The 26,650-nt window shown below is 40.0% G+C and overlaps 1 protein-coding gene across 1 annotated transcript in view; it reads left to right on the top strand.

Moving 5' to 3' along the window:
- DYM (dymeclin) overlaps positions 1 to 26,650 on the top strand; it is a 206,929-nt gene that overhangs the window by 143,642 nt on the left and 36,637 nt on the right. Inside the window, exon 11 of the mRNA XM_062512592.1 lies at positions 20,988 to 21,170. Within this exon, the coding sequence (XP_062368576.1) occupies positions 20,988 to 21,170 (183 nt within the window). The remainder of the gene's footprint in view (positions 1 to 20,987; positions 21,171 to 26,650) is intronic.

Raw genomic sequence — 26,650 nt, 5'->3', positions numbered from 1 at the left:
GGTAAACTATTAAACATGGCTTTCTGGTCCTTTCCTTTTCCTCTCCAAATTGCTCATGTTACAGCTCAGTCTGAAATATAGGCAGTTGACTAAAAAATGTTGAGGCCAGATTTCATCATCTCAGCATATTCTGCTTCTGAAAGCCTGGGTTTATGTTGTGTATAAGAACAAGGAGGTGTGTAGGAGCTGAGGGGGCTGAAATGTCTGAAGTCCTGAAGCACATTCTACCTCTGTATCCCAGCATGGAGCTAAGGAAAGGAGTGATTCCAGTATTGCCTGTTCTGCACAGGTTTGTTCATTGAGAGGTGGAGGTTTGCCTAATAAGCACTTCTCTTTGCAAGTTCTGTACAGACCAAATATGTATTTTAAAAATGTATTTCTCACAATTTTTTCATTCACTTTAATTTAGAAATTAATAATTTTCTTACTGTGGTCTGTAATCCAAAAGGGAATTTGCATGGAACCTGAATACAAGGATTAAATCATACATAAAAGTATTCTAGGTGCTGCTTAAGATATTGTCTTAAATTCTGAGTGTTTGAACAGTAGTTCTCTTTATATTCTAGTAAGTTTTTGACCCAGTACACAGTCAGTAGGCTTATACTCACTGATGGTGGTAGGAATATACTGAGTTTTACCTTTACCACATTTCTGAAATGGTCCTTTTGTGAGTATCAGCTGCAGTCTGCCATCAGGTCTGTGGTGTACCAGCAAAGCTGGGAACTGGAGTGAGGAAAAGACCCTTTTAGCCCTGATACTGTTCTTGCTGGGGTTCTTTTGTTTTTTAAAAAAGAAAAGAGCAAGTTGTTTCATTTACTGAGGCTGGACCAGTGTGCAGTCCTTTCCTGATAAACTCTTGTCGTTGTGGTGAGATTCAGGACCAGGATGAAGAAGGCAGCAGGGCAGACAACCATCCCCTGTCATTGCCTCAAAGACATTATCTTTTGTTAGACTAATTCTCGTGCTGAGTAGTTTGCTTCTTGTTTCATAAGCCATAATAATATTCATTGTTTTTGTAACAACATTGACCAGTTTTGAAATACTACATTTGGATCCAATTGGAAATGGGAAGAATCCACTTAGGTTTATCTTTCTTGCTTTCTTTCATTCAAAGAAAGCATATTTTCCAATGTATTTAGCAAACAAGAAAACTGGTAATAAAATAATTGAGAATTTTGTTTCTTTCAGTTCAAATCAAGGCATATTACTTAAGTAAACGTATCAGTGATTTTCTTGGTAATTTGATTTCAGCCTAATGTAATTTATCAAATCAGAGGTGCTTAACAGCATAACTAGAAACATGCTAACTTCTCTTGGGAAGTAGATGTGTTGTTAGAGCTACCATCTACCCCAAAAACTTCTTTTTAAGGATTTAATAGCATTCTTTATGATTTTTGAGCACTTCCTCTGCTTGTTAAATTACTGCTGATAATGAACAATTCTCCTTAAAGCTTTCTAGGGAAAGAGTGGATGGAGAGAAAGAAAGTAAATTTTTATTTTTTTGGCAAGTTTATGTCATTTTCTTGCTGATATGAGGGAAAAAAACCAGTTTCCTTAGTGCAAAATTTAAGGAAATTAAAAATAAAATGTAGAAATAGTGTTATATTCAAGTAGTTCGGCAGACATCATCACTTGAGTCTTACCTCCTACATTTTGGGTTAAAAAAAATTGTTCTAGACAGACAAAGCTTAAATGTGTTAGGAAAAATTCTAAAAATAGTCCCGCTTAGTGGCAATACATTTGGTTATTTAATACATAGTGTTGTCATCTGAACAGCACTTAAGTGGTGGAAGAAATTTGGGAGAGAAACCTTGTAGTGTAATACTGACCTTTTCATATTAATAGATATGTCAATCAATATATGGAGAGCCATCCTTTAATCCTCTGTCCAAAATCTGTTAGGTTTTTGGTTATTTAGCATAGAAATAAAAGCATGTTGGCAATTCAAAGGGAAAAAATGTAAAAAATACGAATGTAGTGATTTCTGTGTGTGCATGTATATGTATAAAAATGTATGTTTTAATGCACAGTTAATATGTAAAGTCTGCAGTAGCAAAGCCTGGTGGTACTTGGAGAGTTCCCAATCAGAGCTGACTTTTCCTGACTCCTTCCCAATCCAGTAGATTTACCCACTGTGCAAAGCTGGCTTTCATGGAGGGCTGGAATTCTGCAAATGTTGATGAGTTTTTCTCTCATCTTGATAACCAGAATTAAACTTTGCATCTGGATGACGAGATTTCTGTATTATTTTCTTTTCCCTCTCAGTTTGTGCTCCATAATGTTCTAAATGAATTCCAGTATTTAGATTCTTCTTTGATTTTTCCTTGATTTATATGGTAAATAGAAAGCAGCTGTCTGTTTAACCATCTAACTCTTGAAACTTCTAGGCCCCTCAAGCGTCATCTGGAAGTAATGTAGCTTGTAAAACAAAGCTAAGAAGAAAAAGCAATGTTTGTTTTATGTGGGATGAATGACATCAGTTGGGGTCCCTCTAATTCGGCCATTATGGGGGTTATTAAAAAGCAGTATTACAAAAGTGGTTTAAACAAAAAAGAAATTTTGGGGGGGGGGGGGGGGGGGGTTGGAGCTTATATCTTGTTATTACATTTGATTATATTCAAAGTTCCAAGTACTTCATAAATAGTCCTTCGTTTGAGTTTCCCCAAGAGAGAACCAGCCCACTCTGCCTCCTGTACATCAATAGATGTAAAAAGGTTCCCCTTCATCATTTACTTCCTGAGAAGAAATTGTCTGTTATAATTAAGAGCTCCATATTTATTTTAGAAACTTGAAATTGCTAAAGAGTAGGTAAAATCAGGTCCATCCAGAACTTCAGTATTTACTTTTAAGTATATATGTTAAGTATTTTACTTTTAAGCATAATAGAACAGGTCTAAAATCTGTTAATGTTCTATATTCAGTTACTTGCAGAGAAGTTAATTTTTAATCCAATATGCAGCAAACAAGTATTTCATTCACTATTGATATGAACAATTTGACCTTTAAATAAATGTTGTGATGTTTTAGGGATTAGAAGGAGATACCTGTAAGCCTTTCCCGCTCAAATCATTCTGGGATTATATGGTTCTATGAATCATAGAGCTGTTTGGAGTGGAAAAGGTCTCTAGGTTCATCAGGTCCTGGAATATGCCCTATGCTTGTATATCTAATATTAGATCCTGCAGCTTTATCTGTTTTTTTTTTTTTTTAATTATCTAAAGAACGGTTTAATACCAAACTATGCCATCACATAGAAGTGTTGTATAACGTTTGTTATCATGAAGAAATGGGAAGTCTTCCCCTCAATCATCTGATGACTCCAGCAATGATGCAGAAATGAAATTAAACCTACTTCCAAATAAACTGGTTGGCCATAATAGACTTAGTGTGATGAAATTAACATTGTTCAGTTGGTAGTCTGTAAAGTATTGATCTGTGGTAACTGTTAAGAATGCACAAAATATGTAAACTGGATACACTGTGGGCAGAATGGGAAACTTTTGCTAAATTAAATCAAGAGTCCTGACTGAGATATGTCCATATTTGTCAAATACTAGGGTGAGGGAAAAAAAAAGGTAGTTTTGTTGGGTGGGTTTTTTTTGTCATAATCTTTCTTTAAAAATTCAGAAACCACCTACTTACCATCAAAACCACTGCATAGGTCTCTTCAGTGTTTTTGTCTCTATTTTCTTCCATTTCAAAATGTCATCAAGAAATCCAGTAAGATTTTTTTTTCATGCCTTAGCCATGCATCATTAATGAACAAAAAAATTCATTTTTGTGTGTGAATTTTTAGGTTCTCATGACCTAGATGTCACGGACTAGAGGAGTAAATTTAAAATGTGATTATACAAGAAAATTTTATTAGGGTGTTGTTTACTGGAAGCATATGGTAAAGCAGTATAGTACTAGGTGGCTTTTGTATGGTATGTGGATTCTAGCCGTTAAAGTTGCACTTAATAGGAGAGTCACCTTGTTTTGCACTATAATACCTTATTTTTGATTACTCTGACTTGATGGCTGATGAAGTAACATTTTTCAATATCAGGTTATTCTTGGGTTTGCCTGTCTCCAGTATTGACCAGAGGGCCTATAAATACTTTTTCTAAATATTAGTCATACCCTCCTCCAGATGAATTATATTTTATAGAATATTACTCCTACCTAATCCCCCTATTTTTATATCACCAAAAAATAGTCATTTCAGAATAGACTGAAATAACCAACCTAACCCAAATCTAAAGCATGCTTTTCTATTGAGTAATAGCTGAATTCTGCAGTTCTTAATCAGTTCTTTCCTTTAAATGAATTGAAACTTTCATGAGAAAATGCTGCATAAATTATCTTTAAACAGAAGAACTATCCTAAAATCCTGTGAAAAAGATATTAGTGAAGTTCAGCCTGTTAAAACTTTTGTATATTACTATGAAGTACTAGTAGTTATTTGCAGCTGGTTTTTGCATTGTTGTGTCTTCACAAATGTGTTGCTTGTGCTTGTTGCTTTGTAGACAAGTACATTGAAGAACATCAAGATGATGCTCTTCAAAAAGGTGATGGTCTTTCATCACCCAAGATTTCCACAAAAGTGTCATTGGTGTCTGGTATTTGTGTTACAGAGATGGTGTTAAGCCTTGTTTCACTTACGAAGTCTCATTATTTTGGAAAATAAGGATGAAAATGTGTTTGTTTTGAAAGGATATATCCTGTGGCAATAGCATCTTATTATCATCTGATTGAAAATTTTTCATTCTTCAGGTTTATGATGCAGGAGAACAAATAAGTAAAAGAACTTTAGACATTAGCAGTGCAAACACCTGCTAAAGTAATTTCAAAACCCCTTGTTTTGCTTGTTGGAAACATTTGACATAAACCAAACATGAACATCGTAATTTTTTACTTGTTCTTCTTTAATAGTTCTAGAGCTTTAGTACATTGTCATTATTTTGCACCAAAGGTTATAAATTATGGCATGTGTTCAAATTCTGTACTCAAAACCCATGTTTTTTGAAAAGACTGCTTAAATGAGTATCCTTAAAAGACAAGATGATTAAACTGAAGAAGTTGTAAGGGCTCGTCTTGTAAATGGGTGAGATCTTGGGGTTCCTTTGTACCTCCATATGTTAAACAAGAGAATTTTGTGTGCTGATTTTATTACTGCACAGCTAATTGAGTTGCATTTGAGAGAATTGAAAGCCTGGGAATGCTGGGATTTCAGAAGAGTTTTAGGTGTAGCTGTAGATAGAAAATGTGATATATTATTAAGATAAAGCCCTCATAAGCCTCTCTATAAAACTGTTTATTACTGCCTTGTAAACCAGAATTTCTTTTATTCATACTAATGGCAAGTATTGAAGTGTTTGGATGAAAAAAGGAGCAGTACTGATCCTCAAAGCACCTTTCTTTGCTGATTTGATCATTAGATGCTTTTCCTGCTGCCTCTTTCACATGAATGGTTTGTTCAGGGTTTCTCAGAAACCAATTATTCACCTGGATGGTTCATCTTGGTCAGACATCCACAGAAAAACAGAACAAACTAATGCAGTAGCTCTCCAAAGGGTAGGAATTATTTTTATTACAGCAATCTATTTCAACAATGCATTAAAACAATTTTCTGGTGTTCCTAACGCAAGGTTTTGATTGAAAAATGCAGTGCTTAAAAACCATAAGTATGTGACCATATGTTATAAACGTCCCAGTAATTGTTTTTTTTAAACATGCAGCCATATAAAGTAGAGGAAATGGATGAGGAAGAAAGTATGTACCAAACCTTTTAGGCTATTTGGTACTAAATATCTAATTGGAATTGGAATTTCTGTGTGCTGCTTTTTCGCTGTGAGATATTGGCGGAACATGTTGTACCTTCAATTTCCAATTTCTCCTTTACATATTTTACAGGTGCATTTACAAACTAACCAGGGAGGTTTTTGTACATTTATAGTTGTTTAAAAAAAATAAAATAAAGCCACCCATTTATAACAAAGAGTTTTAAGAAGTTACTAAAAAAGTAAATTATCAAAGATCTTTAGATTCTTTCATTGCAGAGACCTGTTATTTGGTGCTGGAAAGACAGAGAAAATAATAGAAATTAGGGTAAACCAAGACCCAGTGATTTTGAGAAACATGCTGTAAGAGGAAAATGGTGTGCTTCACATTGGATAAAAAAATGGAAGAAGTTATTCACATATGGAGCGGCAGCTCAAATCTCTCTGAAGTGGAATATCCACACATCAAATACTGTTTCCAGTTCTGACACAAGGACCCTGAGGGGCTGGAGTGTCCAGGGAAGGGAACGGAGCTGGGGAAGGGGCTGGAGCCCCAGGAGAGGCTGAGGGAGCTGGGAAAGGGGCTGAGCCTGGAGAAAAGGAGGATCGGGGGGACCTTGTGGCTCTGCACAACTCCCTGACAGGAGGGGACAGCTGGGGGGGGGATTTGGGATCTTATCCCAGGGACCAGGGACAGGAGGAGAGGGAACGGCCTCAGGCTGGGCCAGGGGAGGATCAGGTTGGAAACTGGGAAAATTTCTTCCCTGTAAAGAGCTGTCCATCCCTGGCACAGCTGTCCAGGGCAGTGGTGATTCCCTATCCATGGAAGGAATTTAAATGCCATATGGATGTGGCACTTGGGGACAGGGGTCAGTGGTGTACTGGGCAGTGCTGGGGGAAGGGTTGGACTCCATCTTGGACGGCTTTTCCAACCTGAACAATTCAGTAATTCTGTAAAATGTTGGAACTGGACCATTTTCTACCACTCCAGAGCAACATTTATTCCAAGTTGTGTCCATGTTACTGGAGCAAGTTAATCTCCTCAGTTTACAATTTATCTTCTTGGAGAGTTCTGGTACCCCTGAGCAGCATTTCACAGTGTCATGCTGAGGGCAATTCTCCCACTGTTGGCCTTGTTAATATTACCTATAATGTTACACAACTGCTGCTGATTGGCAGTGTGGGTGGCCAGGAAACTGAATGACAGGACGAAGAGGGGAGTATTTTAAAGGGAATGAGTCAACCATTAAAAGACAGTCTTGGTATGAAGTGAATAAGATTTGGAGAAGAAAAATTATTAATATAGACAGAAATTGAGAACTAAAAGTAGGTTTTGAGGAAGGGTTGGCTCCTCTCTGCTGTTCATAAAGAAGTATCATATGGAGTAAACTAAGTCACTGAAAACTGATTTCCTCACCACCTGGCCTGAAAACAGCATTAAAAAAGTATAGAGGGGAGAATTTACATTTTGTTTATCCCATTGACAGGAGTGGATCCTTGTTCTCTGTGAGATATGTTTCTGAAAAACCTCTCAGAAAATGTAGAAATTGTATTTAGAAGAAATAGAAATTTATATGGCTTTGTTACTCATTTTTATTGAATTGTATAGACACCCTAATGTTTCTCACAGGTGTAATTGAAAAGATAAACTTTTAATTCCCTTTCATGTAATCAGCTATTTCTCCTGGTTTTCTCATTTCTTTGTTGATTAGGAACTAAGTGAATTAGTGGAATACATAGCATATTTCTTATCCTAAGTCAGCTTTTATAAATAAGAATTCTTCCACAAAGAATTAGAAACAATAACCCAGAGTTTGGGCAAAAAGTAGCAATTCTTAACAATCTCTGAGTTAAAGGCAGAGAACTAGTGGTGTTCAGCCTGGGGAAGAGAAGGCTCTGGGGAGACAAGCCTCTAACACATTGCCGTTGTTTAATCCTCCTGTATTTGTTATCCCCAGCACTTTTGGGAGATGTCTGATTGCCTTCACTTCTCTGAAACAAAGTTGAGACACGTAAGATACTTCTTTTTTTTTTTTTTTTTTTTTTTAAATTGCCCTTCAGATATGTTACTGGAATGTGGTGGAGCTTTTCCAGAGCTGCTCTTGTTAATATTCAGGCTGGAGCCCAAGCTGGATGAGCTGTGGCCCACTACTGAATAACATATTCTCTAAAGACACTGCAATCTGACACATTTTTTTGTTGCTATCAAGCTGGTACAGTGTGTACAGAGCCTGTTCCACTCCAGCATTTGTGTGTGTTAACCCAAACCCTTGACCTCAAAGATAATGTTGACTAATAACAAAAAAACAGCCATCCTGTTCTGGAGAAAATAAGATGTATTTTAACACTGCAGATTCAATTTGCTTTATTTACTGCCATAGGACTCAATATCTGCAGTATATCTGCTCTCCCCAGATAAACTGAGGAGAAAATGGATGTTGCAGTTCCCAAAGGCAGGTCTTTCATCTCCTCACCAGCAGATAATTTGTGGCACTCACAGAGAAATCAGATGCTTACTCAATGCAGCCAAAAAAAATTATCTGAACAAATAATGACAAGTTTTCCCATTCCAACACTAATCTTCTAGATTTTGATAAATTGAGTCAATAGGAAGAGTCATGTTACATTCCCATGGGAAAAAAGCTTCGTGGAATTTTTCTGATACATGAAATTATTTTTCTGCAATAAATTAGCCATCTAATTAGCCAGAGTCTGTTAGAAAACTTAGTGTAAATTTTAAGTAACCAGTTAAAATCACAAACAGGATTTTGGTGAAAAAGAGCTGAGGGACTCTGGGGTAGATGTACAACATACCCAGGATCTTTGCTGTCTTTCAGCAGTAATCTCTCATCTTGTCCCTGTCTGTCACTGCTGTGCTTTATGAACCAGGCTACACAAAATTAACTTTGGTCCCAAAATAGACGAGACTTCATAAATATTCCAGGAAATTTTATTTAGTTGGATAATGCCATTTTTGCATATTTCTATCAAGAGCATTTTGCTTCAACATTTGAGACAATACCATCTGTTGCTCGTAGTTCATTTTGAAGCAAGTGCCTGTGTACATAGACTTCTACAATTATTTTCTGTGAGTTTTGGGTGTTCCACATCTCAGTTAAAGGTTCATTTTTTTGGCATTCGGGCTGTAGCTGCTCTGTGCTTCCAGAACATTCAGCAGAGCAGTGGTCAGCAACTTCTATGTTTATCAGAACTGATGCAGTGTCTTTGTGTCCAAATGTCTTTCAAAAATAAGGTGGAATGTACGGAAAAGAGATTAAATCTTAAAGTTACCCCATTTATTTGGTTTGTTTGCTGTCAGCTCTCAGAAGGCTGTTTCTCATCTCCTTACAATTTCCATTTTGTTCAGCTCTAGAAAGCAGTTCTTGAAATTTGTTCATGGAGGATTTTTGGGCCCAGGTTAATAGAATAAATGATACTTTTTCTGGCAGTGACTAATTCTGGACAATTGGTAAAGTAAGAGGAAAATAAAACCACTTTCTTGTATTTTCTAATCTTTTAGAAGAACTTATCTCCTTTATTCTGAAAACCAGTTCAAAGCTCAGTAATGTGTTTTTTCTGATAGGTTTCACACATCTTTGCTAAGCTATTTGCTTTAATTTTCAAAATATTTAGCACCATGGAAGGAATGACTATAGTATGTGTGCTGAGTGGTGTCATAAAGGATTAATTCTGCAATCATGCTGCTATCTTTAGATGTATCATAAAAAATAAAGGCATTTTCCATTATTTATCTTCAGCTCTGGTATAAGACAGTAGCTGTAAAGCAGCTTATTCCTGCTCACAACAGTTTGGGAATCTTGTGCCATAACCCCTTGTCATCTGTCTGCTATTTGGGACCTAATTTTTTTACCAAGTATTGCTGTGTTTAATACTGTACCATCATAAAAGCTTTCCTATGTGCACGCTGTAACCATCTGTATGAACAGCAGCTGGTTAAATCAACCTTTTTTTGTAATTCCTGTTTTTAAACATGCCTGATATTGTCATGAGGCAGTCAAGAGGTTTGTTTTTTTTTCTGTTTTGTGGTGATTTTCTATTGTTGTGTTACCCATGTCAGTTTCCCTCTGCACTGGTTTTTAATGTTTGAGCAGAGCAGGCTCTTGCTCTGTGGAAGAGGCAGGGTGTGGCCTTAGCAGTAACACCATTCCCTTGCCTCCATGGCATTCCCCAAATTTTAATGATGGATACATCTGCTCTGCGAACCCCTTCTGACTTTCTTATGTCTCCCACAGAAATTTCAATAGCAATTTTCACCCCAAGGGCAGGAATACAGAATCTTTTGACTGATGGGTAGAGAGAAGCACTGACTTTTCCCACTGACATCCTGTGTGTCATCAGGACCGGAAAATCTTCTGCTTGGATAGTATGGAAATTATGGAAACTCCATTCAGTCCCTGTTTGTATTGAGGACTTGGATTACATAGTCTGGTGTGTGACTTTTTTTCTCTTAGGGTCAAATTTATTCAGCTTGGTACTTTCATTGAGAGAAAACGATTCCAAGGCATTGATGGTTTTAGTGTGTCAGCAGAGATGCTGGACCACAGGATCTGATCAGTGAGGAAGACAAGAACTTCTTAATTCAGCTTCTGTGAAGCTGACTGCTTTAGTCAGGGATCAGTATATATATATCCAGGGCTTTTTTATACCTCCTCAGTTAAAATTGTTTGTGTGCTGAAGGTGGGTCTGCAAAACCATAGAATTGTAGGATCATTTCCTTTGAAAAAGCCCTCTTGAGTTTGAGTTGGAGAAGTCATTGAGTCCAGCCATTCCCCCAGCCTACCAAGGCCACCACTAACTCATGTCCCCAAGGGCCACATCCAAATGGCTTTTCAATCCCTCCAGGGATTGGGACTCTGCTCTGGGCAGCTGTGCCAGGGCTGGACAGTCCTTTTTATCCAACCTGATCCACCCCTGGCCCAGCCTGAGGCCGTTCCCTCTCCTCCAGTCCCTGGTCCCTGGGATAAGATCCCAAATCCCCCCCGGCTGTCCCCTCCTGTCAGGGAGTTGTGCAGAGCCACAAGGTCCCCCCTGAGTCTCCTTTTCTCCAGGCTCAGCCCCTTTCCCAGCTCCCTCAGCCTCTCCTGGGGCTCCAGCCCCTTCCCCAGCTCCGTTCCCTTCCCTGGACATGCTCCAGCCCCTTGGTGTCTCTCTTGTCTTGAGGGTCCCAGAATTGACTCCAGGATTGGTGTAATCTGTAATTACTGAGTGATTTTCTCAAGTGGTGGTTCACAGGAAATATGCTAAACTAAGCATAATATCAAGGATGAAGAAAATACTTGATAATATAGTCAGAGATGATGCTGGGGTGATAGGCTGGATGAATTACATTCCTGCAACTGTAGTGTGTATTATGTAGTAAAATTTGGGAGATGTGAAGGCAAAACTGTTTGGCTTAATCTGCTTGTTTTGTGTTTTTTTCTGGCCGTTTGCAAGATGTAATGTTTTGCCATCTTTATGATAAAAATATGGCTTTCTGTACTTTGTTACCATCACATAGGATAAAACTAGTAAGTGCCCATCTCAAAGAGGCATTAAGATACAATAAGTATGCTTAAATCTGGAGTTAACTGTGAACTGAAACACAAAAATAAATGCCTGTTTAGTAACTGTATCTTCTTTATAAAATTGTTAAATTTGTTTCTTTCTGGAGAGCCACTTACTTGCTTCTTAGAGGGTCATCAGAAATCATCTCTGAGATGTACTTTAAGGTCTACAGATTTCATTAGGTGCCATTTACCCATCTATTAATATTACTGTTAGGTTTAATACATAAAATGGAAACTTTGTCTCGTATAAGACCTGCATTGCTCCTGATGGCAGCCTACAAGGAAGCGGAAAGGGACATTTTACAAGAGAATGGAGTGACAGGACAAGGGGGAATGGCTTTCCAGTGCCAGAATGCTGGGTTAGCTGAGATATTGGGAAGGAATTCCTGGCTGGGAGGGTGGGCAGGCCCTGGCACAGGGTGCCCAGAGCAGCTGGGGCTGTCCCTGGATCCCTGGGACTGTCCAAGGACAGGCTGGACATTGGGGCTTGGAGCACTCTGGAATAGTGGAAGGTGTCCCTCCTATGCCAAGGGGGGCTGGAACAAGGTGGTCTCTAAGGTCCCTTCCAACCTAAACCATCCTGTGATGCTTATCATTCCATGATAATTATCAAGGTTTCAGCTCGTGCAGCACTTACTGCTGTGTAACTCCTCCAGACAGTTTTGCTGGTGACATTTTGCAGCTAAGCTGAATTTGTAGGGCTGGAATCAGAAACTTTTTCACTTGAGGAATGTCTTTAAAGTCCTCGAACTCTCCTCAAGGTAGATTGGTTCTGTTAATTAAAGCCTGTATTATGATGATCCATTTACCTTTGTATGGTGTTGGGGTTACATATGAGACTTGTTCTTTCTTGTTCTACCAGTCAAACTAAACGTATCTTCTCATACCTCTAGGGAATACTGCTTAGTTTCGTGGAGAAAAGGAGAAATCTTCATTTCCTTTCAACAGCAAGAAAACCTCATTAGTATTTTAAGCACAGTATGACTAAATGCAAACTCACAGTTATAATTTTCTTAGTACAAATGTTTTCATCTTCTAGTTGAAGTTGCTTCCCGGGTTTTATGAGATTTTAGACAATGATTGGGTTCAGTTTTACTAAATACTCTTTGCATTCTGTTTCCAACACATTGCATATGGTTTGAAAATGCCATCTTGGGAGTGTTTGAGTTGCCAACTGGTGACTGTCAGGTATTTTGGGCATTGTGGTAGATCCCCTTATGCTGGAGCTTCTTGGTGGGCTTAGACCAGCCTCTGAAGCTTGACCCTGAGTAGATGTCTTCCAGAGTAATTTACTTTTTCTAAGCCAGTTGTGGCAAAAATCAGTTTATTTGATTCATGGGGAGACTTGGACCAACCTGGTCTAGTGGAAGATTTCCCTGCCAATAAACCTTCCAAACCAAACTATTTTGGGACTTCTGTGATTCTGGGAATTGCAAAATCCTCAGTAAACAGGGTTATGAAAGTGAAGCATCACCCAGAATCAGTAAAGGAGAATTTGAGGGAATCTGGACAATTTTTTAGTAATTTTTGATTTTTCTGGACCCTGACTTTGAAAGAGGTGGAGGATAAGTTAAAATATTTTGAAATGAAGTGGTTTATGGTTGGAATTTCAAAGATACAAAGGGCATGGATAGAAGAAGAGATGAAGGTGAAGGAGTGATGAGGACCAGGAGATGAGCTGTGGATTAGCTGTAGGTGGGCTGGATAGTAAACATAGTATGGTGAAATCATGTAAGAAGTACCAATGAAGCATCTGCACCTTCCCTGGGTTATATTCCTGTCCTCAGAAATGGCTCAATATTTCCTGGGCCAGTGCAAGTTGGGAAAACAGGGTTTTGGAGCATGTAAGCAGTTGGGCTTGCTGCCTTGGCAGGTGTCCCGTGGCATGTTTTCCCTTGGAGCAGACTGCTCCTGGGCCTTTTCCTCTGAGACTGGACACACACTATGGCATTTCCTCCAGTGTAGCCCTGTCCTGGGCTGTGGTGGGTGTTGGCATCGGGATACAGGCTGGAAACTCCATGTTCCTCGTGGGAAATATGTTCCTGCATGGACTGGCTCAGCATGGCTGAAAACCTGCTCTCAGCTTTCCAGTCACTCAGGAGGGCAGAGGAGGAGTGTCAGGATGGACAGTTTATTTGGCCAAGTGTCTGGCAACAAACTTTGCTGTGGTGTGACAGCTCTGCTTTCATTTCTAAGCAGTGCTCAGAGATGCCAGGGTTAATTCTTGAGGTTATAATCACTATAGGCCCTGCATTTTTTCACATAATACCTTCTTCACCAAAAAATGTCTGAGCTTGACATAGAACAGCCAAAGAGTATTGCCAGTAAAAGAGATAAAGATAAGATTCTGGTCACCAAAGTGTTGGCTTTGAAGTTGCTTTGCTCACTGAGGGTAAGAGCAGCTTTCTTGTGAGCTTCCTTCATTCCTCTCCGTTCTTCCACTCCGTTGGCAGAGTGAGTTTATTTTGTTGAAGGTTTTATTTTCTGCTGAAAATGCAGGAAATTCAGACAGCTCTTTTGGAAGCTCCCCAAAGCTAATACAAACAAGGTACATATGCTTCTCTTAAACTGACTAAAAATAAAGTAAATTATTTGAAAAATATTTAACTATAGATATTCCCCTATAAAGACAAAATGGAATTTTACGTCATTACAGTTGTGAATGCTGATAAATAATGTTATCAAGGTGAAATTCTCTGGAGTGTTTATTGTCTATTCCTCAAAAAAGATTGAGGAGTACCACCCTGAAATCTGGAATAGCTGCATTACAGACAGAAGCAGAGACTACTGAATGTCCAAAAGCATAATTCATTGAAGTGTTTTTTAATATGTACAAAGCCAGATAAAAAAACAAAAAAAGTGATGTAAAATGCACTGAAACTGTCCGTTCAGCTATACTTTGTATGGCTGCAGCTTATGGATCCTGGAGCAGTTTACCAAATCTTTCCTGTCGGTTTCTCCCTGGTAAAAAAATCACAGTACTTGTGTGTTTGGGGTTAATTTGACATTCTTACTCCTTTTGATATTTGTTAATTGTGCAGGGTATGTATGCTTTTTTTTTTCTCCATTGCTGACAACATTGCATTTATAGTCATGTCTGCATCATGAAGGAAGTAGTTGTTTATGACTATAATTTTTATAATTTATGTTCACAAATTGTTGAATCTCACTGAAAATATTACAGATGAAGAGCTATAGTGAGTCATCATGGACAGGGGCTCAAAATGAGAACAGCCATGATTACAGTTGCCTGTGAAACATCCACCCTCACCTTTTCTCTATTCCTATATCTGTATGAGGCCTTCAGCTTCAGCTCTGAAGATGATGGGTGGTCCCACAGTCTGGATGCAGCAACAAAGACATGGTGCAGCCCACCCCCCCCCGACATTCCAGGGCCTGAAAGGGCTCCAGGAGAGCTGGACAGGGACTGGGGACAAGGCATGCAGGGACAGGACACGGGCAATGGCTTCCACTGCCAGAGGGCAGGGATGGATGGGATATTGGGAATTGGGAATTGCTGGCTGGGAGGGTGGGCAGGTCCTGGCACAGGGTGCCCAGAGCAGCTGTGGCTGTCCCTGGATCCCTGGCAGTGTCCAAGGACAGGTTGGACAATGGGGCTTGGAGCAGCCTGGGATAGTGGGAGGTGTCCCTGCCTATGGCAGGGCACAGAACCAGGTTTTAAGGTCCTTTCCCACCCAAACCATCCTGGGATTTTCTGAGTTGCAAAGAGAGTCAGAGGGAGCAGATGTCCTTAAGGGGTCACTCAGAACTAGCAGGGAGAGTGGTGAGTCCAAGATGGTTTTCCTTCTGTGAAGTGTGGAGTTCCTGGGAGGAAACTATTACATCATGTCCAGCTGTTTTAAGTAGCTGCTTCACAGCTTTTGCACACTGTGTGCACTCCTGGCTCTGCTGGAGAGGGACCAGCAGTGTTGGCTAGAATGAGCTAAAGCCACCAAGCTTTGATACAAACCAACTTGCACTTTTGAAAATTCAAATGTCGAAGCGTTTTATTACTGGCAGCAAGTTCCCACTCACTAAAAGCCATTCATTGTCATAAGCACTTAAGATCAGAATTGTGTTTGGACACCGTTTTTTGTCAGCCTGCATTTCTATCAAATATTTCTTTTGCAATTACTTGTGACATTTCCACTTTATCTTGTCAGGTTTCTTTGAATTAAGACTTCAGCACAGTCTGTTGTCCTGTTGTTTTCTTTTACCCTATTTACATTGTGCAGTTGTAGCATACTCCCTTACCAATCCCTGCTCAGGTTTGCTTTTTTTAGGGACATAAGCTTCTTCCTGATTATTGTCCTGACTATATAATTAACAGTTATTTAGCTGAAAGTATAATTCGGCTGGAAAATTGCTGTGATGTGAATGCACAGTGAGAAATTAGGCTTTTTTTAGTACATGCAAGTGACCTGGGTGTCTGTACCAATTGTCATATGGTGCATAACACCATTCCTATGAGTTGTGCCACAAAGGAAAAGTTGCTCTGTTAGATCTCAAATTTTTTAAAAAGTCAGAAAGTAGACCTCTTTAGGCTTACAATTATTCATTGCTTTGGATTGGGGTTTACTGTACATCCAGATAAAAGGAAGGAAAGCCAAATCATTGCATTTAAGTGAATTTCAGCTTGTAATAAAGAAATATATAATCATATCTGTAATATTAGTCTGAAGCATGTAATTGTCATGTGGACGCAAGACTTAAGTTTGTTCACTAGTGCCTCTTAGAATCATGGAACAGCATCCCTGAATGGTTTGGGTTGGAAGGAACCTTAGAGCTGATCTTGTTCCACCCCTGCCATGGACAGGAACACCTTCCACTATCCCAGAGTCCCTGTCCAACCTGTCCTTGGACACTTACATGGATGGAGCAACCTTCTCTGAGAAACCTGTGCCAGCTGTGGCTGAGTGTGCAGCACATCTTCCTGGGTTAATGATCAAAAATGCAAAATATCATTAAGAAATCCGTCACCATCCATTCTGTGTAATACCCTGGGTACCACTCTGAAGAGGGGCAGTGCTCAACTTCCAGCCTGGACCCAGGACTGAAAGTCAAAAAATGAGCTAATCAAGGAGCTAATTTCATCATGGAAGAGAAACTCATGTCCACCTTTGCTTATTGATGCCATTTCATAGCATCACAAGTCACCAAAATTCTGATTTTTCAACGAGCTATTATTTTCCATATAAACTAACTTTGGAGGAAAGAAACCAGAAAGCTTAATAATTTTGTCTCTGTTTGTATTAGACAGTACAAGCCACAAGGGATGGTTATGCAACATTAAGCTGAATTACACAAGACATGCCTCCCTTTATCTACTCAGAACTGGTAACAGAGGGTGGAGATTTGTATTCATTCATGAGAGAACTTTTAAAATCAGTTTTTTATCATCGCAATAATTAAAATAAATTCAATGTCAAATTGAATTAAAAGGATGGGCACTAAGAATGTTCCATTGTGGGAACTAGGAGATGGGGCCCCATAAATTAAACAGGTTTTTGGTGACACTGAGTTTTTGCATCCTCTGCTGACAGTGATTTGTTTTTTGATGGGTAAATATGTATACAAGGAGCTGAACTGTGAGCAAATGCCTGGGGTTTCGTGGTTAGGCTGCTTAACTCCTCTTGGTATTTAAAAGCCATATACTTTTCAAGTGGTTCTACACATCAGGATGTAAGTATTGAGTTCTGTGGAAGTGTTTGCCCAGGAGGATACCATGCTAATTATTAATTGTACTGCAATAAAGAAAACAACAATATTGCAGGATGGTCAGATCCTGGAAGATCCAGCTCTGCCCATCATTTGCCTTGGCTTTGAACTTCTGTGTGTTCCTTGATAGTGTTTATCAAACTCAAATTGTTTTTCCCAGATAATGGTCTCATCCATTGTGTTTTCCCCTGCATCCTCTCAGCTTATTTCCATTCTCTTTTCTCTGGCATGATTACTTGTTTTTTCCTTTTAACAAAAGACTACCCAGATGTGTACCTGGCTGTCTTTTAGCTGTCACTGCCTGGTTTATCCCTTGTGCACATAGAACATGACCAGACATCTGTCTTTTTGCCTTAGAAGTTAGAATCTTTTCAAACAAGCTCCACATTTAATTTCTCTCCTGAGAAGGAACAAGAGGTGACTACCTAGAATTACCCACAGTTATGTGAGGGCTGTGTCTACATTCCTGTCCCCTTTGCAGGCATGATTTCAGTCTCACAGTGTTGGTACCAAGCTTTTAGCTTCCACTTGTCTTTTTAATGATGATTATAGTTATTTCTTATGGGAATAAACAAAAAAAAAAAAGAAGTGGAAGAGGATTGGTACACATTGATGTTGACAGAGGCATTATCCGAGGCATATTTTGTAAAGGAATATTGTAGTAATTTTAAATGTGAGTGCCACACTGAAGTTGTCAGTTGTAAGCAACAGGAAACTTTTAACTCCTCTCTGTTAAATACTATTAAATAGATTGAAGTATGTCTACATTTCACAAATCAGTATTTGATTTTTCTTTTCATATCACAGCTCATCCAATTAAAAAAATGTTCTTACGAAGCTGCTGAGGATGTGTTAGTCCTTGCCTTGGCCACACACATTCAGCATTTCAGCTGTGTTCAGCTGCTCTGAAAGTAATACACAGGGTGATAAACTGCAACAACAAAATGTTAATGTAACTTTATTTATACCTGTTTTATTTATTGATACCATGTCTGGATGCGGTGGGGCTGTAGCTTGATACTGATGATACAGAGCAAAACCACATGGCATTTTATCAGCATTTCTCCACTGTCTCATCCAAATGCTGTCCTTGGATTTAAGCTTGTTTTTTCCTTTGTTTTGAAAACTTTTAAACCCCTAGGAATGATTCAATGTCTAATTATAGGAGCAGACAGTTCTGATAATATATGTGCAATAAAGGGATTCGGTGACACTTTCCTGTCTTTTATGGAGATTGTTCTTATAAATTCTTTCTTGTGTGGTTAGTTGTAAGTAAAAATCTTCACAATATCTCCTGTTTTTCTTCATAGGGGTCCCATATTCTGCACCTGCAATGAGGTAGCTGAAATACAGATGGTTGATTCTGTCCATCAGCTCTTAAAAATGTTACATTTAATTACTGTGCAGTAACCTCTGAACCTTTTCATTGTTTGAAGCTGACCACTAGCAGAGTCTCCAGCCTATTGGAAGATGGTTATCAATGCTTTCTGTTTCAATTAGCTGTGTTCCTGGGGTTTAAGCTGAACACCTTTTAATACAAAAAAAAAATTAGTTTTTGAAAAGTAGTTGTGTGGTTTGTTACCTTTCTGGTAACTGGATAGATTTCACTTGATTTGGAATCATATTATTTCTGTGAAAGTCAAGTAGTCTGTTTTTTAGGATAGTGTCTTGGTCACTAGCTCACCCTGCTACACTGAGGGCAGAAGTATGCCAGTGCTCAGAGCTTTTAAAAATACACCATAATACAGCTTATTCTGCAGTAAATCTGAGTTGATAGGCAAGCACCATTCCCCATGTGAGTTTGGCCTGGTTTTTTCTTCAGATCCCAGCTGAAGCAGTTATTTCTATTTTTGTCTAATATTTTCCATTGCACACCCTTCACAACACCTACCTGGGATGCTGTTTCATAGCACAATAACTAGGTAACTACAGGCAGAGGAACCACCTGCATTTTGAAAGTAAAGATTATTTCTGTCATAGGAGAATGTGATCCCAGTGACAGCAATCAGCTGTGTAAGGGTTTCTGACATCATTGTTAGCTACACTACAGTGCTAATTTAGGTGGCAAAGTCATTAAATAATAGGAGACACTTACATTCAGAAAATAATCTGTAATGTTCACTGTCAGGCTTCATTGCTAAAGAAGGAATTTTACTGGAATGCATGCACAAAATATTCCTCTTTAAATAAGAGCTCCAAAAAGGTTCCACTTAAATCTCCCTTTTACATGTAGAAGACAGTTTTGGGGACAACCAAAAAAAAAACCAGACTCAAGTGTGGGAATAATGATGGTATCTCACTTCTCCATGGTCCTCAGTGTCACAAAAGAAATGGAGGAGCAGGTTAGGGGAGTGGTGCTGCCTTCTGCAGGCCCCCATCTAGGAGAGTGATCTGGGACAAGGGACTGAGAGGATGGGAATGCCTCAGGATGGGAAGGTAGAATGCTTTGCCACTGCCAGAGGGCAGGTATAGATGAGATATTAGAAAGGAATTCCTGTCTGTGAGGGTGGGGAGGCACAGAGTGCCCAGAGCAGCTGTAGCAGCCCCTGGATCCCTGGAAATGTGCAAGGCCAGGTTGGAGCAACCTGGGATAGTGGAAGGTGTCCCTGCCCATGGCAGGGGTGGCACTGGGTGAGCTTTAAGGTTCCTTCCAACCCAAACCATTCTGGGATTCTGTGACATACACTTCCAGAAAGAAATGCACCTTGCTTTGCATGAAAGCAGCCAGAGCAAAGTGGTAGCAAAGAATTTTGCTCTGTATGAGTCTAAACAGGATAATGAAAAATTCCTGTGTTCTCTTCTGCCTTGGTGAGAGCATACATCTGCCACGTGACAATTCCTACAGTGCTACTTAATCGTAGAAAATAACTGTGTGCAGATTGAATGAAAGCCCAACAAAATGATGTTGTAAGGACTGCCTGCCTATTTATGAAGAATTTAAGTGCCTTGTGATAACTCAGAAAATGAACTTTGTGGGCAGTTGGCAAAAGAAAATGTTGGTGGTTTCTTTGTTCATACTCAGCAGAAAAACTCAAGCTGGTATAGTATGGTTCACAATCTTGCCTGATCTGTAAAGTCTCAGTCCGGGGTTTGATGTGATGGAGACAATCTAAATGATGCAAACAAAGTAGAAGTGCTCTTCCTTTACCCCATTCCAATGTAGGACAGACAGCTCTGCAGTCTGAATAACCATACTGGAGATATCCTGATGTGGAGCTCAAGGAGGGAAATCCAGACAGCTGGCAGGAGTTCACATGCCTGCTTGTTGAGCTTAGGATGTGTGAGCTGTCAAATGCACTGACAAAACTAAAAGCTCTACAAGTTTATCTTCATGTGAAGGCTTAGTGCACTACAAAAGGAGATTCCTTTTTTCATTTATTACAAATATTCTTCAATGCCAAGAAAATAACTTTAAAAAACAGTCAAAGGGGAGAAGTCTGGTAGCAGTGACAGATGTTCAAGGTGCAGTGATGTTTGATTCAGATGGTTTTCCTTCTGCCTTTGCTTTTCTCTTTCACCCACTGTTTTTCATTTCTCTGTTATTTTTTCTCTCTTTTCCTTATCCCTCCTTCCTGTATAGGGGCTCAACAGAAAATGTAATGAATTAATGATATGCTGAAGTGCTTTTACTTAGAATAGTAAGAGTTGAAAAGACTCTTGAGAATTTGGCTGATTACGATATAGTAATGCTTTATGTCATGGCTCCTGTTGGGAGAATCAAGCTATGAGTCTGAGTACTAGTATGATGTATTTCAATTAAAATTTTGGTGATTACTGAAGAAAACAGATTCCTTTCCAGACACATGGATTCCAGATTTGCTCACCATAGAGACATTACCAGCTAATACCTTTATTAATAATGATAACCTGCGCACTGCCTTTATTACTCAATATTTTACAATGGAAAAGGGCACACTGACCTTTTACTCCTTTCTTAAAGGCACAAGACCTGAATGTGATTGAGGAGGTGATCCGAATGATGCTGGAGATCATCAACTCCTGCCTGACCAACTCCCTCCATCACAACCCCAACCTGGTGTACGCTCTGCTCTACAAGCGGGATCTGTTCGAGCAGTTTCGGACTCACCCCTCCTTCCAGGACATCATGCAAAATATAGACCTGGTGAGTGATACGTGACTTCAGAGATGGTTACACTTGGTTATGTGGTCTCTTTTTACTCTTGAGAGGTGGAAAATATTTATCACATCTTATCAGTTTTAAAATGTTGAATTTTTCTTGCCCATGTTTTGGGCCTGCACTGTGATGACTTCTGAGCAGCATAGAAACACAGAGTGGTTTGTGTCTGGGTTGCAAGTGACCTTAAAGGACAACAACTCTTTCCCACATCTTTAACACAGGAGAATCAGAGGAATTTTAAGATACCTCTGGTAAGGAATTACCAAGATGTGACACATCTTTCACCTCCCAAAAGGAGTCAGCTTGTCTTGACTGCCCCTTTTTTAGAAACCTGCCTTTTGAGGGAGCAAATGCTAATTTTCATCATCTAACAATCCTTTTTCTTTTCTCTTACTCCTCTCACCAGCCTATTAATGATTATAGGGTATTATTTTTAAATAACTAAAGAGCAGGCATTCAGCTGTCTTATTCTCTGTCTGTGTCTGAATGTGTGTTGTTTTCACCTGCCAAGTGTTTTCTTCACAGCAACCTTCCCCTTGTGTAAGGAAACATTTTAGAAGAAAACAGAAGAAAATTGCTGTGGGCAAGAAGCTGTAACCAGTGTGGCTCTCCATGGAGTATGACGTTGGGAAACAGTTGCTGATTATGTCTGCATCTGATAATAGTTTTAATGTTCTTATGGAGATCCTGAGCTTCTGCTAGAAAAATCTGAAGCATTACATGTTTCTCTGTCTTCTAGTCAATATTTGCAGAGCTGAGCAATGTTTGAAGCCACAGTATGATAACTGGTTGCAAAATACTGGAAGGGAGTGCTGAGCAGGGTGCTAAGTCTCTGGATGCACTGTATAATGTATTATTGTGTCTAATAATCTGCAGAGTTTCTGGCTGATTTGCTTTTAATTACAGGAGATTGACAGGAGATTGCCCATAGAAGGAAGTCATTTTAAATGTTAAACTGAAATCCTGTTCTGTACCTGTTCCTTCCTCTTGTGTTCTCTTTTCACATTTTTTGTTCATGCAAGAGTTTGGGGAGTGGAGGACTTGAAGCTCAAAACTCTCCAAACTTTCAACAGCTGCAGACTACAGGCAGCATGATGCTGTCTGCATGATTAGAACAAGATGTCTTCAAGTTGTGTGAAGAGGATATGGTGCACTGAAGATAACAGTTGTCTACATTCCTGACTGAGATAGGGACCTTCTCTGGTTACTTGCCCACATCCAGGATAACTGGTGGTGGCCACATCCTTCTGCTTGAAGCCCTCTGCCTCCCACAGACAGCAGCACGTTCTTTCCTTTGTAACAGTTAAATGTAGGTTTTCCTCAACAATTTAAACAATTCCTCCCCAAAACTATTTAATATTGGGTTACAGCATAATGCCAGTTACATTCAGAAACTATTTAAAGCTTTCCAAGGGAGCATGTTGAATTTTTAAATAGCTCCTTTGTTAGAGAAGTGAGGACGTCAAAAAAAGAATTTTTTAATTTTTTTTTTAAATGTACCTGTCACCATCTAGCTAGTGGTAAGAGCTGTCAGGCTTGTAGATCTGAATAAAAGATGAGATTCATCTGACGCTTCATCTACCCTGTCACATCCTGCATTTCATACACAGTATTGGCAGCACCATACAGAACCAGTCTTTGTCTTGTGTGCTACAGTCAGAATGTTCTAACTGGTCTTGCTGTCCTTTGACACGGTGGTAAATCATGTTAGTTTTACTGTACACATTGCAGGGAGCTTGTCTGGGAAACGTGGGCAGGATCTGAGAAGAACCAAAATACGTTTCTGTCTCCAAGAACTTGCCAGACTTTTCTCTGCAGTGGTGGAGCTGGGAGCTCCATCCTCACAGCTGTATGGGACACTGTAGATGTCTGAAATGTAGTTGTGCTCTAAAAGGAGTCAGAAAAAAAATAATCTTAAAAGATTTGTCTCAATAAATTTCTAAACTGTATATTGCTGAATGCTGTGAGAATATACTCATGGGGAGGATCTCCCTATTCTTGACCTGCTCTTATATTCTTATTTTAGCATCCATCCCAGCCTGCTTTCAGATAGAGCGGTGAGCTGGCCAGGCTTTTCATATGACCAAAACTGGTTATTCAGAAGAGGATGGATCCACCAACTTCTGTGTACAGGGTACCTGTGTTTGCTTTTAGGCTGTTGTGATCTATGAAATGTTGTGGCCCAAATTGTGTAAATTGTAGATGGAAAATGGTAAATGTTGCAACTTTTGGTAATGCAAGAGTGGTCAAGTAAAATAACCTTTCTGAAGCAGACCAAGTATGTCTGCAGGGGCTCTGCTCCATCCTGACTCCCTCTCTTGGTACTTTCTCTGGTCATAAACAGCAAAGTATGCTTGGATTATCTGCACTCCTGCTGCAGTGGAAACAGGAGTGTAATTTTTAACAATGGCATTTAGTGATGGGACAAGAGGCAATGGCTTCCCACTGCCAAAGGACAGGGACAGATGGGATATTGGGAAGGAATTGCTGGCTCTAAGGGTGGGAAGGCCCTGGCAAAGGGTGCCCAGAGCAGCTGTGGCTGCCTCACCCCTAGAAGTGTCCAAGGCCAGGTTGGGCAGGGCTTGGAGCAACCTGGGACAGTGGAATGTGCATTGGGATTGGGCTAGATGGCCTTTGAAGGTCCCTTCCAGCCCAAACCATTCTGGAATTCTGATTCCAATCATCAGATAGCTCTAGAGATTCACATGAGCAGTAGGTGCCTGTTGCGCACTATGTCACTCTGGCATCCCTCTGCTCCAGCAAATTTTGCCCACCAAATGATGAAAGGTTCTCTGACTGTAAACTGTAGTCCAGATTTGTATTTCATAGAGAAATACTAACAGACAGTATGATAATGTTTAATGGTGTAATCAGACTAAATCTGAAATCAGACTAAAATACAGAGCATGTAAAGTCTGTAGTTGGTTTTGGACACCAGAACACTTGCCAGTTTGCCTTGTCAAGAATGTATAAAATAGATATGGCATGTAAAGACTTAAATGCTTATTATTTTTACTCTGTTGGACATAATGTACTCATCAACCAAAAAGAAGCATGGAAGAGGTGAAAAGGCTAAAAATTTGATGAAGAATTAATTGGAGAATGTAGTGGGGATGTAATAATGAGTAGTGATGCAACTAGAAAACGGCATCTGCTGCAATTCTGTGTGTGTATACAAGCAAAGAATAACATAGAGGTGTCCTCGAAGCCTAGTCACACTGGTAACATCTTAGTTGGATTACTCTGGGTTTAGAATCTCAGAATCATTTAGATTGAAAAAGACTTTCAAAGACCATTGAATCCAACCATTCCCCCAGCACTGCCCAGGCCACCACTGAGCCCTGTCCCCAAGTCCCACATCCACTCCAGAGATGGGGACTCACCAATGTCCTGGGCAGCTGTGCCAGGGATGGACAGCTCTTTCCATGAATGAATTTTCTTCAATATCCACCCTGATCCTCCCCTTGCCCAGCCTGAGGCTGTTCCCTCTCCTACTGTCCCTGGTCCCTGGGATAAGATCCCAAATCCCCCCCAGCTGTCCCCTCCTGTCAGGGAGCTGTGCAGAGCCACAAGGTCCCCCCTGAGCCTCCTTTTCTCCAGGCTCAGCCCCTTTCCCAGCTCCCTCAGCCTCTCCTGGGGCTCCAGCCCCTTCCCCAGCTCCGTTCCCTTCCCTGGACACGCTCCAGCCCCTCGCTGTCTCTCTTGTCCTGAGGGTCCCAGATCTGTCCCCAGCACTGGAGGTGTACCAGAAGTGCCAGCACAGGGGACGGGCACTGCCCTGGGGCTGTGTCACACCCTGCCTGGGACAGCCCAGGGGCCACTGCTCACCTGGGCACACCTATGCTCATGCTCAGCTGGAACCATGAAAGAAATTCCGGGTAGAAATAAGATCTGTGGAAAGCAGAACCTCTGAAGGTGCTGATTTGCCACAGGAAGGGTAAAGTGATGTGGTATTTTTCAAATAAAAAAGCTGCTGTGAAGTGAAATGGAATAATCTCTTTCACATACTTGTGGGTTCGCAGTTCATAAAGAAACTTTTCCAAGGTTAGGAATAATGAAGCACTGTGGTAGTTTTTCAGGGATCTCTGGATAGCAGAGGTTTGGCAGTGTGGCACTGGGGCAAAGGACAAATCAGCATAGGGCTATAGGCACAGGTAAGTGTGGGGATGCCTCTGCAGCCCCACCAGAGCTCAGATCAGAGCAGGAGTTGCCCAGGTTACCTTCAGTACAGACCTGGCCACAGTAACTCTGGGCTTTTCCTCAGGAGTTGGACCATTCAGTTTACTCTGGAGATACACATAATCTTGTGAAGCATAATGTGCTTGCATTGAGGCAAAAAAGGTGAATATATAAGGGTCATCAGTGTATCAACCACTTTTTATTGAAAACTACTTACTTGCCTCTGTGTTTTTATAAATCTGAAAATCACCATTACCAGCTGATTGGGAGCATATGGGGACCATTAATACTGTACAGAAGAAACTGAAATCAAAATACCTTCTGCTTCCTATTACTTTACTTTTCATTATAGAAAGCTATTTTAGCAGGAGATAGTGCATCTTATTTAGCTAAAACAGGATATTCTTCTTCTGAATAGTGAACAAAGAGGAATGCTATGGTTCCTCTTTTGGCCTTGTGCAGAAATACTTCAGCTGGGAGCTGCCTATATGCCTCCACTTCAGAGGTGGTCTGTAATTTGGTCAGCCACCTCAGATATGTCAGGAATTTGGTGGAGAATCTTCGCTTATCATTCCTAAAGATGTGTTTGGGTCATGGCCATAGTGAGAACTCCTTGGCTTTCACTGCTCTCATATTTCCTACAAGCAAGCAACTGATACCAGGTGGTGGAACAGGCCTAACTAGCAGCTGCTAGAATTTTGTTTGCAAAATAGTCTGATAGACATCAGAAGGTTGGGAACAACGGCTTAGTGATGCAAAGGATTAAATTGATGCAATTTCCTACAAGGAATTTAATTCTTCAAAGACACTTCTCTGCTGGATTTTAAAATCAATCAAGTTGGCTTCTCTCTAGCATAGCAACCCCTGTTGTAAGACCTGCAGGACTTGAGAACTAAGTTTTTATGGTTTTCCTTTAAATGCCCTTTGAAAAACCTTGATCCTGCTGATTACCAGAGCCTGGCTAAATACTCTAAGGGATCTAGGGTTTTTGGTGGGTTTGGGTTGGGGTTTTTTTGATTGTTGTTTATTTGCTTTGGGGTGGGTCTTTCTGCCTGTTGTTTTTCTCCTCACTCTTACACCCTAGGAGTGAGGGTGTAAGCATACCTGAAATACCTCATGTGTCCTTGAACATGCTCCTCATTTCAAGGTGATTCTGAAAAATACTTCAAGTTTACTGATTAACCTCTTGTGTTTCTCCTGCTATTGAATCACCTGAAGCTGTTTCAGTCCTTCTTAAATCAGCAATGGTTGGCTTTGCCTCCCATTTGCTCCAGGTATGACTACTG

Source organism: Cinclus cinclus, chromosome Z, assembly GCF_963662255.1.
Source record: "Cinclus cinclus chromosome Z, bCinCin1.1, whole genome shotgun sequence".
Classification (NCBI taxonomy): Eukaryota; Metazoa; Chordata; class Aves; order Passeriformes; family Cinclidae; genus Cinclus; species Cinclus cinclus.
The sequence above is the reverse complement of the archived record's forward strand: the minus strand, read 5'-3'. Positions and strand labels throughout refer to the sequence as shown.